Raw genomic sequence first — 14,095 nt, forward strand, 5'->3', positions numbered from 1 at the left:
CATACAACGTATGACAAAAAACAAAAAACAAGCGCCGTGCAGCATTTTTATAGTGCCATTAGGCATCAACCATAAAGTTTAAATGACACATGCTTAAATTAGGGAGTGCACGATAAAAATAAACTTGCTCGGATTTTCAAATTTTTGTATTATTGTTTTCTTGAAACTGTGAGAATTTTCACAGTACCAAATTTGTCATACCTTTTTGAAATGATCAGTGAGTTTCGCCTAGGTGCAATATTTGATGGTGCGCGGCTTTAGCAAGCAAAATTAGGTGTAAAAGTCGCGTAATTTGGCGAAATTCGTTGATTTTTGTCGTATTATCAATTATTCGGTCATATCTTCGGTTCCTGAACATGAGTCATGCTAAAAATTTGTCAGGACCTTTTAATCATACTTAACTACCGAACCTAATTTAGTTTGGAGAGATTGGCCTTGATTAAGAGGTCTAAAAATGATAAAATAGGTATAAATTGGTTGATAACTCAAATTCTGACCATCGAAATTGCTCAAACTAATTTAGGTTCAGTAGAACATAAGTGTTTACGTAAGCTGTTTACGTAAGCTGACCAAATTTCAACAAAATTGTTATATGGGAAGTATTATAACTTTTTGATTGTTTCCAAAATAATGTGCTGGCCGAAATACGAGCTAAAAAACCACTCAATGGTCAGCGCGCGCGTCTTACAGTCGATGCGCACTGCCTACTTAAATAAGTACAAATTTTGATTTTTAGTTCGAGGCTGTATATTAGGGGGGGGGGGGGCCAATGGGTATTTTTTTGTGAAACTTGATTTCGAGAAACTAGGACCAGTGACCGAATTTTTGAGGGGGTCCCGGACGGCAGCCACGCCCATATTTGGTCCAAATTATTAGGCCCAATTTAGCCAAATACCCTGATCATGCCCAAAACCCAGGTTTATGGTGCTCTACTTGTAGCTAGTGGTCTCTTGAACTCGTATATGAAATTTCATCAAGATTGGACAAAAAATGACTGAATTAGGAGCCAAAAACCATATGCCCATATTTGGGCATACGCACCAAATTTGGCAGATTTCGTCCCATTAATTTGCCAAATATCAATATTTTTGGATGAGACTATGGACTAACTTTATATGAAAGGTAGTCATAAACTACATATTCTCTGTAAGTTATAGCTTTATATCTGTTTAAATGTGGATACTAAGGCAAAAATTGTCATACGTTGTATGACCCGCCGCGCACGAGTGCGCGGCTCCCCCTGTATCGTTTCACGATAGTGAAACGACCGTGGGGGTCGCAACGTGATACAACTACAAGGCGAAAACACCCCAAAACTGAACAAAATTGCCCGTATCTTCGTTTGCAATATTCGTGGAATTGATTTCATTAATTTGGAAATAACTCAATCAGTTTTCAATATTTGTGCATGAAATTTTCGGAATTGACTCTAAATCGCATTTCCACCTTATTCTAGGAGGCCGATTTTTGATTTAGGCCTCCAAAAAATTTTGGCCAAATTCTGAATTTTGCCATGCAAATTTTGGAATTTGGCCACATTAAAACAGATATAAAGCTATAACTTACAGAGAATATGTAGTTTATGACTACCTTTCATATAAAGTTAGTTTCATCCAAAAATATTGATATTTGACAAATTAATGGGACGAAATCTGCCAAATTTGGTGCGTATGCCCAAATATGGGCATATGGTTTTTGGCTCATAACTCAGTCATTTTTTGTCCAATCTTGATGAAATTTCATATACGAGTTCAGGAGACCACTAGCTACAAGTAGAGCACCATAAACCTGGGTTTTGGGCATGATCAGGGTATTTGGCTAAATTGGGCCTAATTTGGACCAAATATGGGCGTGGCTGCCCCGCGGGCACCGTTTGGCGGTTGGGGTCCGGGACCCCCCTTAACTTGATTATGATATTTCATATTGGTAAGCATAATTAAACTTCATGATAATAATAACCAACTAGGCTAGAGTGCGTGTCGAACTTGAGTACGTGTACCCCACTGATTAACCTAAAGCTGAGGAACTAAAGACAAAGTTCAACTACGGCGTGACTGTTACCAGTTACTGTTAGAACCATGAAAATTAACATCGCAATAATAGTGAGGATCATGACTGAAAAGCAGCACTAAAAGTAAAGATTCGATCCGTTCAAATTTCAATCGTTACTATGCAGCGGGGTGAGTTGATTATTATTGCTATATCGTTGATGGGACCAACAGATGCATGTCACATCTCGCGTGTCTCTACTAACAAAGTTGTGCGAGTACCTACCTGTTTTAAGCAATTTCGATACTATTTTAAATCCAGGTTTTGTCAATACCCAAATTCTCAGAATATGAGTCATTTATCCATATCATTAGTTATCCTATACTATAATTATATCTATGTATAATGTAACCTTTATCTTGATATGGCTGTGAGTTGCAAGGTAGACAATAAGGTAGGCAATTATAGTAAGCACGTTTAAGTAATTAGAGGTATCACGACAACTGAGACCCCATCCACTTTTAATACTTCAGCAGGAAGTCTCTAACCCTAAAATGGTGACAAGATACTCCAGTAGCATAGAGCCAGAGGAGACAGGGAGTTGAGTGTGCACTTCGATGTACACAGTTTTTTGCTACTGAATATGGTTAAATTGGTAACTCAAATCACCGAGGGCCGCATGTTGTGTCGCTAGTCCCAACGACCCAACCCTGTGGAGCCACGCCCATATTTCATATCAGGCGCGTATATGGCAAATTTGTAAATCAGCTTCTGAATTGGTAGTAAGGGGAAAAGTGGTCGATTTAAGGGTTCCGTTGGATTTGAATGTTCACAAGGATTTCTCAACGGAATATGGTAGTTAGGACCCCTACGAACATAATTAGACTTGTTGCCAATTTTGTGTCTCAACAGAAACACCACTTTTACCACTTTTTACCACCTTTGTACCACTTTTCTGGTTTGCCAAATATCTTTAGTTGTGAACGTCGTAGAAGGCTGAAAATTAACCTAGAATGTTTATCTTATCAAGGAGTAAAACTTTTGTATCAACAATTTTTACATTGGACAATCAGCTAATTGGATAATTACCAATTAGTTAATCACCAAAAAAAGTGAAAATTTTTTATTGGCTTAAAATGATTGAAATCGTTTGAAACACGGAGAAATGTAGTTTTTAGAAAAACTTCAAAACTTTTTCACTTAAAATATTTTTTCGAGACTTGAAAAAAAAGTTTGAAAATTTGAAAATATTTTTTCCGCCAAAAGTGATCGAATTGCATGAAACGTGGATAAAAATGCTTTGCAGACAAACTTCGAAGATTTTTAGATTGGGGAATACTAAAATCATCAACATTTGAAGTTGGAGTTCAGTAAATCTCGAAATATTTTAGTAATTAGGAATAGCTTAGCGGAAAGGGCTGGACCTGAAAAAGGTTAACCACACAATATTAGAGTTTCATAACTAATTACAATACAGCTTTATCAAATTCCACATAAAGAAACAGCACAAAAGGACCATTTAAGATCGAACCGATTTTACCTGCTGTACTATCATTTTATTGATTTCAATGATCAAAACCTCTGTCAATCTTGCCAATCTATACCGGGTATGAATGTACCGGACCTCTTATTTACCTCTATAATTAGACCCAGTTGTGCAAGAAATGCGATTTCTCACAGGGGTTTCTTTAAACTGTGCACTTTTTGTCACTCTCGCAACTCGCAAGAGGCCTGGTATTATAGGGGGGGGTATAGGAAGCGAGTGTAAATATACCTTCCATCATCCATTGTGGCTTTTTTGTATTGTGAATGCGCATGCCGCTTCGTTTGCTATGCCATATACCTCGAATAACCCCCATGTGTCATTGCCAGGGTCGGGATAGAGCTGGAGATAGCCTTGAAAAGTTGCTAGAAATAGCAAGATTTAGAGTAAACTGGTGGTAGCTGGGTGGTGCTAGCATGGATGTAGCAGAACGTAGCTACACGGGGTTTCATTGGAGTTGGTTATTTTAATGGCCAAAGAGTGCCGGAACTAAAGTTACTTAAGATTGCAGTTTAGGGGCAGTGTAAACCACGGTGTAGTCAGGGACACAGAGCTACAATAGAACAGTGCAAGTGATACAGTCTGCAACAGTAAAACGCCGACGAAGCTAGACTTAGAGTGAACTGATGGAAGCTGGGTGGTGCTAAAATGGAGGTAGCAGAACGTACTACATGATGAAAACAGGAAAACTAAGGCTGGTTGAGACCTAAAAAGATGTGAATCTGTCCTGATAGATCCAGTGAAGAGCGAGTAGCGAAGAGTTTGATCACTAACCTAAAGCTCTAAAGAAGAAGAGGGCTAAAGAGACTCACTTTGATCAATAAGTCCGGTACGGCAAGGTCTGTAGCCTTGATAAGAAGATACCATGAAGTAATTCATGCGGAAAAGTCGATTTATATAAAGGGTTTCGTTGGATATAAAAAGGGTGGGTCAGTCTCTCTGTTTTCATCAGATTCTGATGAAATGCTGTTAAGCTCAGGACGGTGATCTTAATAGGTCGGATAGCTGTATTTGGTTGCTTCCAGCCCACCCTTGTCGCTTGAAAATAAGTTCTCACCCCACCTCTTCCAAAAATGCAGTTACCAGAGCAGGAAACTCTTCTTCCTCCTCTTTTTTCAACACAAACACAATCAGGTTCCAGCTACTCTCCTCCTCTGCAGCCACAATCTTATCTCCTTCTTCGGAGTTTTACTGTTGCAGACTGTATCACTTGCACTGTTCTTTTGCAGTACTCCTGCACTGTAGCTCTGTGTCCCTGACTACACCGTGGTTTACACTGCCCCTAAACTGCAATCTTTAGTAACTTTAGTTCCGGCACTCTTTGGCCATTAAAATACCCAACTCCAATGAAACCCCGTGTAGCTACGTTCTGCTACATCCATGCTAGCACCACCCAGCTACCACCAGTTTACTCTAAATCTAGCTATTTCTAGCAACTTTTCAATGCTATCTCCAGCTCTATCCCGACCCTGGCAATGACACATGGGGGTTATTCGAGGTATATGGCATAGCAAACGAAGCGGCATGCGCATTCACAATACAAAAAAGCCACAATGGATGATGGAAGGTATATTTACACTCGCTTCCTATACCCCCCCCTATAATACCAGGCCTCTTGCGAGTTGCGAGAGTGACAAAAAGTGCACAGTTTAAAGAAACCCCTGTGAGAAATCGCATTTCTTGCACAACTGGGTCTAATTATAGAGGTAAATAAGAGGTCCGGTACATTCATACCCGGTATAGATTGGCAAGATTGACAGAGGTTTTGATCATTGAAATCAATAAAATGATAGTACAGCAGGTAAAATCGGTTCGATCTTAAATGGTCCTTTTGTGCTGTTTCTTTATGTGGAATTTGATAAAGCTGTATTGTAATTAGTTATGAAACTCTAATATTGTGTGGTTAACCTTTTTCAGGTCCAGCCCTTTCCGCTAAGCTATTCCTAATTACTAAAATATTTCGAGATTTACTGAACTCCAACTTCAAATGTTGATGATTTTAGTATTCCCCAATCTAAAAATCTTCGAAGTTTTTCTGCAAAGCATTTTTATCCACGTTTCATGCAATTCGATCACTTTTGGCGGAAAAAATATTTTCAAATTTTCAAACGAAAGTCTCGAAAAAATATTTTAAGTGAAAAAGTTTTGAAGTTTTTCTAAAAACTACATTTCTCCGTGTTTCAAACGATTTCAATCATTTTAAGCCAATAAAAAATTTTCACTTTTTTTGGTGATTAACTAATTGGTAATTATCCAATTAGCTGATTGTCCGATGTAAAAATTTTTCATACAAAAGTTTTACTCCTTGATAAGATAAACATTCTAGGTTAATTTGCAGCCTTCTATGATGTTCACAACTAAAGATATTTGGCAAACCAGAAAGGTGGTACAAAGGTGGTAAAAAGTGGTAAAAGTGGTGTTTCCGTTGAGATACAAAATTGGCAACAAGTCTAATTATGTTCGTAGGGGTCCTAACTACCATATTCCGTTGAGAAATCCTTGTGAACATTCGAATCCAACGGAATGCCACTTTTCCCCTTACTATGGTCTTAGAGACTCAAAATTGAGTTTAAAATGACCGCAATGCACATGTTTATATTGGCACTGTGAAGGTCATGAAAGCCCAAAATGCTTATTTTTGGAAAAAATTCAGAAAAACTGATTTTTACTTGGGCGCGAGTAAAACATCTACTCTAGAAATTAAGTGAAATTAGGTATGAAGTTCAGTGTCTACAACGTTTATAAACACATGATCCTTTGTAGGGTCATTCTGCATCAGAATTGATAAGGTACGCAAATTCTATTAGTATTAGTAGTTCGAACTAACTGCAATGACCACATTTATGTACAAACTATAAAGCAACACAGGGTATTCGTATATAGTGTTTAGTTTTTAGAAATTCATTAAAAACTGTTTATTAAACCTTCATGCATCATAAAAAATTAACATCAAACATGTACTTAATTATGGTATCTCGGGCTAAAAATGTCTGAGATACATTTGCAGCACAGTAAAACGTTCAACATGAATACATTCGGATAACATTTATGGAGCAGCACATACCACTTAACTTCAGCTCCCTCTCTGGAGCTCTCCAGTACTGCTTGGCTTTTATGGCTAATCAACTCGAATCCAACCTCATGTAGCAGAATCTAGTTCTACTTCTGGATACCTTCTGCTAACTCCATGCCAACTCTACCCAGCTACCACCAGTACCTTATAATTTTACATTTTTCTAGCAACCTCTGATATGAATTCGCGTTTTTGACACCACTTGGGGGTCTAAGTTTTGGGCACTAAAATTCTTATTCCTTGGCCAATTTTTTAATTTTTCCTGCTGATTTAAGGCCATTAAGGCATTTGACCAAGTCAAAAAGTTTCAGTTTTATATCTTTTACGGTTTTTTGCGGAACGTCGTGTTAAAGTTGATCAGTTGATGCCGTGATGTCAGTAAAATAATAATATCAATATATACCTATATATATCGTCTCGCTTTATATATAGTAAGATGCTTTATAATTGGTTAAAATGTAAAAATTGTAAAACTAACATTTTACTGTTAAAATAGCTGTCCAGAATTAAAAATCACGAACATAAAATTAAATATAATTTTCAGTTCCGCCCAGTTATTAAAATGGAACTTAACAAAGTCAATTTAACGCTCAATTCAAATTCTCATTTAGAGCCACACAATGGAAAAGACGAGTCATGCAAAATGGCAATCAATAAAATGGTGCCACACACAACAATAAGATCTCCGTTCACCTTTGAAATAAAATCAAGTGTAAAATATCGACTGAGGTGTGTAGCGTATCTCCCTGAATGCTCAATATCTGGAAACAGTAACAAGAGTGATGTTCTATTCCCGCGACCCGGGGTTCTACTGCAGAGAAAACATCCTCTACTTCAATAGTTATATTCATATACTTCCGTGTTTTACCATCATAGTTTTGTTTTACAAAAGCGATACAAATTGGGTAGTGGAACAGATATCATCATCAATTCGATCAGATGTCAAAACATCCCGGTATAAGAAAACTTTATTTATAGGGGGGGGGGTGACATGTCTCCAATGTCTCCAATGTCTTTTGTCTTTTTTGAAAAGATAGGGTGCAGAGACATGTCCTGGAGACATTGGAGACATTGGAGACACAGCTTTTGGAGACATTGGAGACATTGGAGACATTGGGGACATAAGAGACATTGGAGACAAAGCTTTTGGAGACATTGGAGACATTGGAGACACTGGAGACGTAGTTGTATGATTGGAGAAGGAGGAGGATCTAGGAGGAGGATGACCCAGGAGGAGGACTCAGGAGGAGAAGGAGGAGGATGAGGACTCAGGAGGAGGACTCAGGAAGAGGACTGAGGAGGACTGAGAAGGAGGAGGACTGAGGAGTACTGAGGAGGATGGCTAAGGAGGATGGCTGAGGAGGATGGCTGAGGAGGATGGCTGAGGAGGATGGCTGAGGAGGATGACTGAGGAGGAGGACCTAGGAGGAGGAGGACCCAAGAGGAGGAGGACCCAGGAGGAGGACTCAGGAGGAGGAGGAGGAGGACTCAGGAAGAGGACTGAGGAGGACAGAGAAGGAGGAAAACTGAGGAGTACTGAGGAGGATGGCTGAGGAGGATGACTGAGGAGGATGACTGATAGGGAGGAGGAGGAGAAGAAGGACTGAGGAGAAGGAGAAGGAGGAAGACCTAGGAGGATGAGGACCCAGGAGGAGGAATCAGGAGGAAGAGGAGGAGGAGGACTCAGGAGGACTGAAAAGGAAGAGGACTGAGGAGAACTGAGGAGGAGGAGGACTGAATAGGAGGAGGAGGAGGGGGACTGGGGGAGGACTGAGGATGAAGAAGACTGACGAGAAGGATGAGGAGGAGGACTGAGGAGGAGGACTGAGGAGGATGAAGAGGAGGAAGACCTAGGAGGAGGACTCAGGAAGAGGACTGAGGAGGACAGAGAAGGAGGAGGACTGAGGAGTACTGAGGAGGATGGCTGAATAGGATGACTGAGGAGGATGACTGAGAGGGAGGAGGAGGAGAAAAATGACTGAGAAGAAGGAGAAGGAGGAGGACCTAGGAGGATAAGGACCCAGGAGGAGGACTCAGGAGGAAGAGGAGGAGGAGGACTCAGGAGGACTGAAAAGGAAGAGGACTGAGGAGAACTGAGGAGGAGGAGGACTGAATAGGAGGAGGAGGAGGAGGGGGACTGGGGAGGACTGAGGATGAAGAAAACTGACGAGAAGGATGAGGAGGAGGACTGAGGACTGAGGAGGATGAAGAGGAGGAAGACCCAGGAGGAGGAGGACTGAGGAGGAGGATGAGGACTAAGGAGGACTGAGGAGGATGGCTGAGGAGAATGGCTGAGGAGGATAACTGAGAGGGAGGAGGAGGAGGAAGAGGACTGAGGAGGAGGAGTAGGACTGAGGAGGAGAAGGAGGAGGACCTAGGAGGAGGAGGACCCAGAAGGAGGACTCAGGAGGAGGAGAACTCAGGAAGAGGACTCAGGAAGACTGAGAAGGAGGAGGACTGAGGAGTACTGAAGAGGATGACTGAGGAGGAGGAGCAGGATGAGAAGGACTGAGGAGGAGAAGGAGAAGGTGGAGGAACTAGGAGGAGGATGAACCAGGAGGAGGACTCAGGAGGAAGAGGAGGAGGACTCAGGAGGAGGACTTAGGAGGAATGAGAAGGAGGAGGACTGAATAGGAAGAGGAGGAGGAAGACTGAATAGGAGGAGGAGGAGGGGGACTGGGGAGGACTGAGGAGGAGGAGGACTGACGAGAAGGATGAGGAGGAGGACTGAGGACTGAGGAGGAAGAGGAGGAGGATGAAGAGGACCCAGGAGGAGGAGGACTGAAGAGGAGGACTGAGGATGAGGACTGAGGAGGAGGAGGAGGACTGAGGAGATTGGCTGAGGAGGATGACTGACAGGGAGGAGGAGGAGGACTGAGGAGGAGGAGGAGGAGGAGGATTGAGGAGGACTGATGATTGAGGAGGAAGAGGAGGAGGATGAAGAGGAGGAGGACCCAGGAGGAGGAGGACCCAGGAAGTCCGGAGGAGGACCCAGGAGGAGGACCCAGGAGGAGGACCCAGGTCCCAGGAGGAGGACTCAGGAGGAGGAGGAGAACGACTGAGGAGGACTGAGGAGGACTGAGGAGGAGGAGGAGGAGGAGGAGGAGGAGGAGGAGGAGGAGGAGGAGGAGGAGGAGGAGGAGGAGGAGGAGGAGGAGGAGGAGGAGGAGGAGGAGGAGGAGGAGGAGGAGGAGGAGGAGGAGTCTCCAAAAGCTGTGTCTCCAATGTCTCCAATGCCCCTAATATCCATTTCATGTCCCTAATGTCCCCAATGTCTCCAATGTCCCCAATGTCCCCAATGTCCCCAATGTCTCCAATGTCTCCAAAAGCTGTGTCTCTAATGTCCCTAATGTCCCCAATGTCCCCAATGTCTCCAATGTCTCCAAAAGCTGTGTCTCCAATGTCTCCAATGTCTCCAATGTCTCCAATGTCTTTGTCTTTTTCGAAAAGATAAGGTGCGGGAGACATTGGAGACATGTCACCCCCCCCCCCCCCCCCCTTTATAATGCACATTATTTATTACTCATACTGTTACTTGGAAAATCTGATGTGAGACATGCTCGCCGAATTCCGCTATCGATAAATGAATCTCAAACATGTCTTATCGTATCTTCTGAATATATCCAATATTTTGTTAACAACCAACTCTTGATGGCTACTCGGACTCTAACTGATTCAATAGTGGTCCTTGGTGTCTGCAACATATCACTCAGAATAGTTTAACCATTTTCTTGGCCCTGAGTTGTTTCCAACGCGGCAAAGCTTCGTAATCAGCGAGCGTCATTCCAAACAATTCCAAAAAGTCATCATCGTCCAGATATCGCTCCTTATTGACAACGTCCACTCCCTCTGGCACGATTTTCTTGCACAGTATTTCGAAGGGATATTTTTTAGAATATTTTGCAAGTTCGTCATTGAGACTGGAGACGCCGTTAGCGTCTCCTCCAAAGTGCTCCGCCACAATCTCCTCGTACGTCTTTCCGCCCTATGGTGGATGTTTTCTTAGTTGCAGTTCATAATAGAGCTATATATATAATAACAGTTCATTGGTAAATGTTCAAATTTATAAAAGGGTTGATTTTATAAAAGGGTTGACTTGTATACAAGTACAACGTTCAATCAGCAATTGTTACCAATGATTGCTAGCATCTATCTGTCTCACTTACACAAATGGAAGTTGGTTGAAAAAATCAAAACAAGACTTTTCTAGTTAAGCCAGGTTTTACAAAAAAAATCAACCCAATCAAAATTAGTTCTTCATTCTACATACACAGACACGAAGTATAGAAGAGCGATACGTTACAAAAAATTTAAGATAAAGAAAGATACAAAGCAAGACAAGTAACAACTTGTGAATTGAGGCACAGAAAAATAAACGGCACTGAAAGTAAAGTGTAAACACGTGACACGATCAACAGAAAATGATACGATGGACAAAAATTGAGACGGTAAATAAACAGAAACAGAAAAAATTACGGAAAGTGACACAAGAAGGAAAGCCAACACTGAAGAGTGAAGGCGAAACGACAAACGGTAAGACGTAAGACTCTGTCATGCAGAGACGTAGAAAAAGATTGTCCCTAGGGTAGCACAAAAGAGATAAAATTGAAAGATCCCAAGCCTGAAATTATGGGAAGTTCAATATAACCGATTGCGGAAACTGAAACGAGGCACAGAAAAGAGAGACGTCACAAAAGGTAAAACAATAAACAGAGCGTGAAACGAAATACAAAAAGTGAAATGAAATACAGAAAGTGTAATGATATAAAAAGTGGAACAGTACAGAAATTGGAACGACAAACTGAAGGTGAAACGACACGGACAATAGTAAGTACAGGCTCTCTCATGCGGGAGAATGGAGATGTAGAAAAAGGATGTTTACTGTACAGTAGAACTAGCACCAAAAAAACTTACCGTCCAAATTGAAGGATCCCAGTCCTGTGAGTGTCCGATAAACTTAAAGGGGTCGAAAACCGAAAGATATAAGAAAGCGAAACTAATTCCATGAATTGTTATGATTTTCTATGATATTTACAGGAGTTGTTGAAGCAAAAAGATTCCTTATTAACAAGGAGTCAAACTTTAAATGACTTACCGCCCATTTTCTAGGATCCCATGCTTGGAAATGACCAGTGAACTTTGGTGGTTCGAATCCCATTTTTACGACGAACATGTCCACATCCGCCTCAGATCTACCCGATGGGTCGTTCTTAATGAACTCCTTTGCTGCAATTAGACTCTGCTTCTTCTCTATTTCATTTGCTCCTTTGCCGACCCAAACATACAGCTGAATTAAATAAGTTTATTTGTACTTAAGATTTAAAAAGGATTAAGGCTTATGTTATCAGCCTCATTGGAAAATATATCGTATTGAAGAATCGGACATTTAACTGTCGTTTTGATAAGGTTGAACTCACCGTGTTACCAATATCTAATAACATCACATCATCCTCGATAAGGTCATCCTGGTTAAAGTTGTAGATCTCCTCCACAGAGAAGGTCCCTGAAGCGTTACTGAGCTGGAATAGTCTGGGTGGTCGCTCGTTCACGAAATTCTCCAGTTCTGCTCCACTCGCATACTCGGCCTTGCCTCCCAACACTTCCCAGAATTCATCCGGTTCATTTCCTTCTTCTATCTCGATAGTGTTCACTGTGGAAGTAGGTTAAACCTCATTAGACTGCATTGTAGCGCATTTTACAAAATTAGAATATGATACATAATGATAAAGTTCTTCCAGTCTCCAAAATCTGAAGGCTCTGCACGTCCTAGTTTTTAAATGACTTGGATCGCAGCAGAATTACAGTCATTACTTGTGACGCCTGTAAAACTGATAGTATATTTACCCTGCTTATTTAAAATCACAGAATAATTTACATCTCAGTACAACTTTCGGTAATATGTTTAAAATTTTTGTAACCTACTCATTTTCTATACTTTAGTCCGAGACGAAAGGGAAACTCGTTAGCTTTTTGTGTTAAAAGCGATTTCTCGACGGTTATCACCTCTCTAGATGATGCTTAAAAGATTTTGACTCTATTGCATTTTTGAACTAAATGCAATACGGGTGTTTTCGGCCACACCCTTTTTCAGGGTTTCGCAGTCACTCGAATTTTTGTTTTTCAGCCCAGAAACGTAGAAGAGACTATTCTCATACACCAAAATGTGCCTAATAGCCATATTTATGTACAACTTATGAAGCAATGTATACCTTAAAATACTTCTTTTCGGAAATATGGCCGAAAAACGGTTTTTGGCTTGACGCAGTTCATAATTTCCGTGATTTTTGACATTTCCGCATAAGAAGGTCGTAGAGACTATTCTGATACACTAAAATGTACATAATGGTCACATTTATATACAACTTATGAAACAATATATACCCTAAAAGGCTTACTTTCGGAAATGTGGCTGAAAAACGGATTTTTGCCGAGCGAACAATGACAATATTCCCAAATGGGCTATTGGACTGTTAAATAGAAAGGTCCTAAAGACTCATGAGCAGCAAAAATGACTCACTTTGTGTCCAGAAACACCTACAAAAATTGGAGAATGATCTACTTTATTGGGTATTTCTCTTAATGGGCCTGGCCAGCAGCATATTTGTGTCTTACGAAAGGGCGATTTTTCAAAAATAAGATTTCTTTAGTAAAGGTCAAAGTAAGGTCAAAGGGTCAGCTGCTAACAGCTAATTGTTCGCAATTGCCGACTCATGCACAACATATACTCAAAAACGCTCAGTTTTTGAGTATAATATGTTGAGGCTAAATTGTATTGGTGCCGATGAAAAATTGTTGGAGTTTTCACAAATCATGCAGTAGTTAAACTTATTTACTAATCACTCCTAAACTGAGCGTTTTTGAGTATATGTTGCGAACAATTAGCTGTTAGCAGCTTTGACCTTTACTTTGACCTTTACTAAAGAAACCGTAATTTTGAAAAATCGCCCTTTCGTAAGATACAAATATGCTGCTGGCCAGGCCCATTAAGAGAGATACCCAATAAAGTAGATCATTCTCCAATTTTTTTAGGTGTTTCTGGACACAAAGTGAGTCATCTTGCTGCTCATTACATGAGTTTTTAGGACCTTTCTAGTTAACAGTCCAATAGCCCATTTGTTAATATTGTCATTGTTCCCTCGGCAAAAATCCGTTTTTCAGCCACATTTCTGAGGGTTTATATTGTTTCATAAGTTGTATATAAATGTGACCATTATGTACATTTTAGTGTATCAGAATAGTCTTTACACTAAAATAGTTAAGTACTCCCAAAATAATCTTATGTTTTAAAATTTTATCTTCTTTGATCCGTCACATTGAATTTGTGAATTTCTGTCGTAATATTATGAGGTTATCCTTTCTAGTCAGCACAGAGAAGAAACCCTTAAAAATTACTAATATTTCACAATTTTGCATATCTTTCGAATATTAACACATCCGGCCGTACCATCAAGTTCATTTCTCGATAAAAAATGAAAACTTATACAATATAC

At 40.5% G+C, this 14,095-nt stretch overlaps 1 protein-coding gene across 4 annotated transcripts in view; it reads right to left on the bottom strand.

Moving 5' to 3' along the window:
• Positions 1-10,110: 10,110 nt before the first annotated feature.
• Positions 10,111-14,095, bottom strand: part of LOC134811098 (advillin-like) — a 28,437-nt gene continuing 24,452 nt past the window's right edge. For 3 of the 4 annotated variants that reach the window (XM_063817841.1, XM_063817833.1, XM_063817825.1), the window contains exons 14-17: positions 12,023-12,255; positions 11,701-11,892; positions 11,520-11,543; positions 10,111-10,590 (exon numbers count right to left, since the gene is read on the bottom strand). In XM_063817841.1, the coding sequence (XP_063673911.1) occupies positions 10,315-10,590; positions 11,520-11,543; positions 11,701-11,892; positions 12,023-12,255 (725 nt within the window). In that variant the 3' untranslated portion in view covers positions 10,111-10,314. The remainder of the gene's footprint in view (positions 10,591-11,519; positions 11,544-11,700; positions 11,893-12,022; positions 12,256-14,095) is intronic. The other variant, XM_063817851.1, reaches the window with a different exon arrangement.

Source organism: Bolinopsis microptera, chromosome 1, assembly GCF_026151205.1.
Source record: "Bolinopsis microptera isolate Bmic1 chromosome 1, MBARI_Bmic_1.0, whole genome shotgun sequence".
NCBI lineage: Eukaryota > Metazoa > Ctenophora > Tentaculata > Lobata > Bolinopsidae > Bolinopsis > Bolinopsis microptera.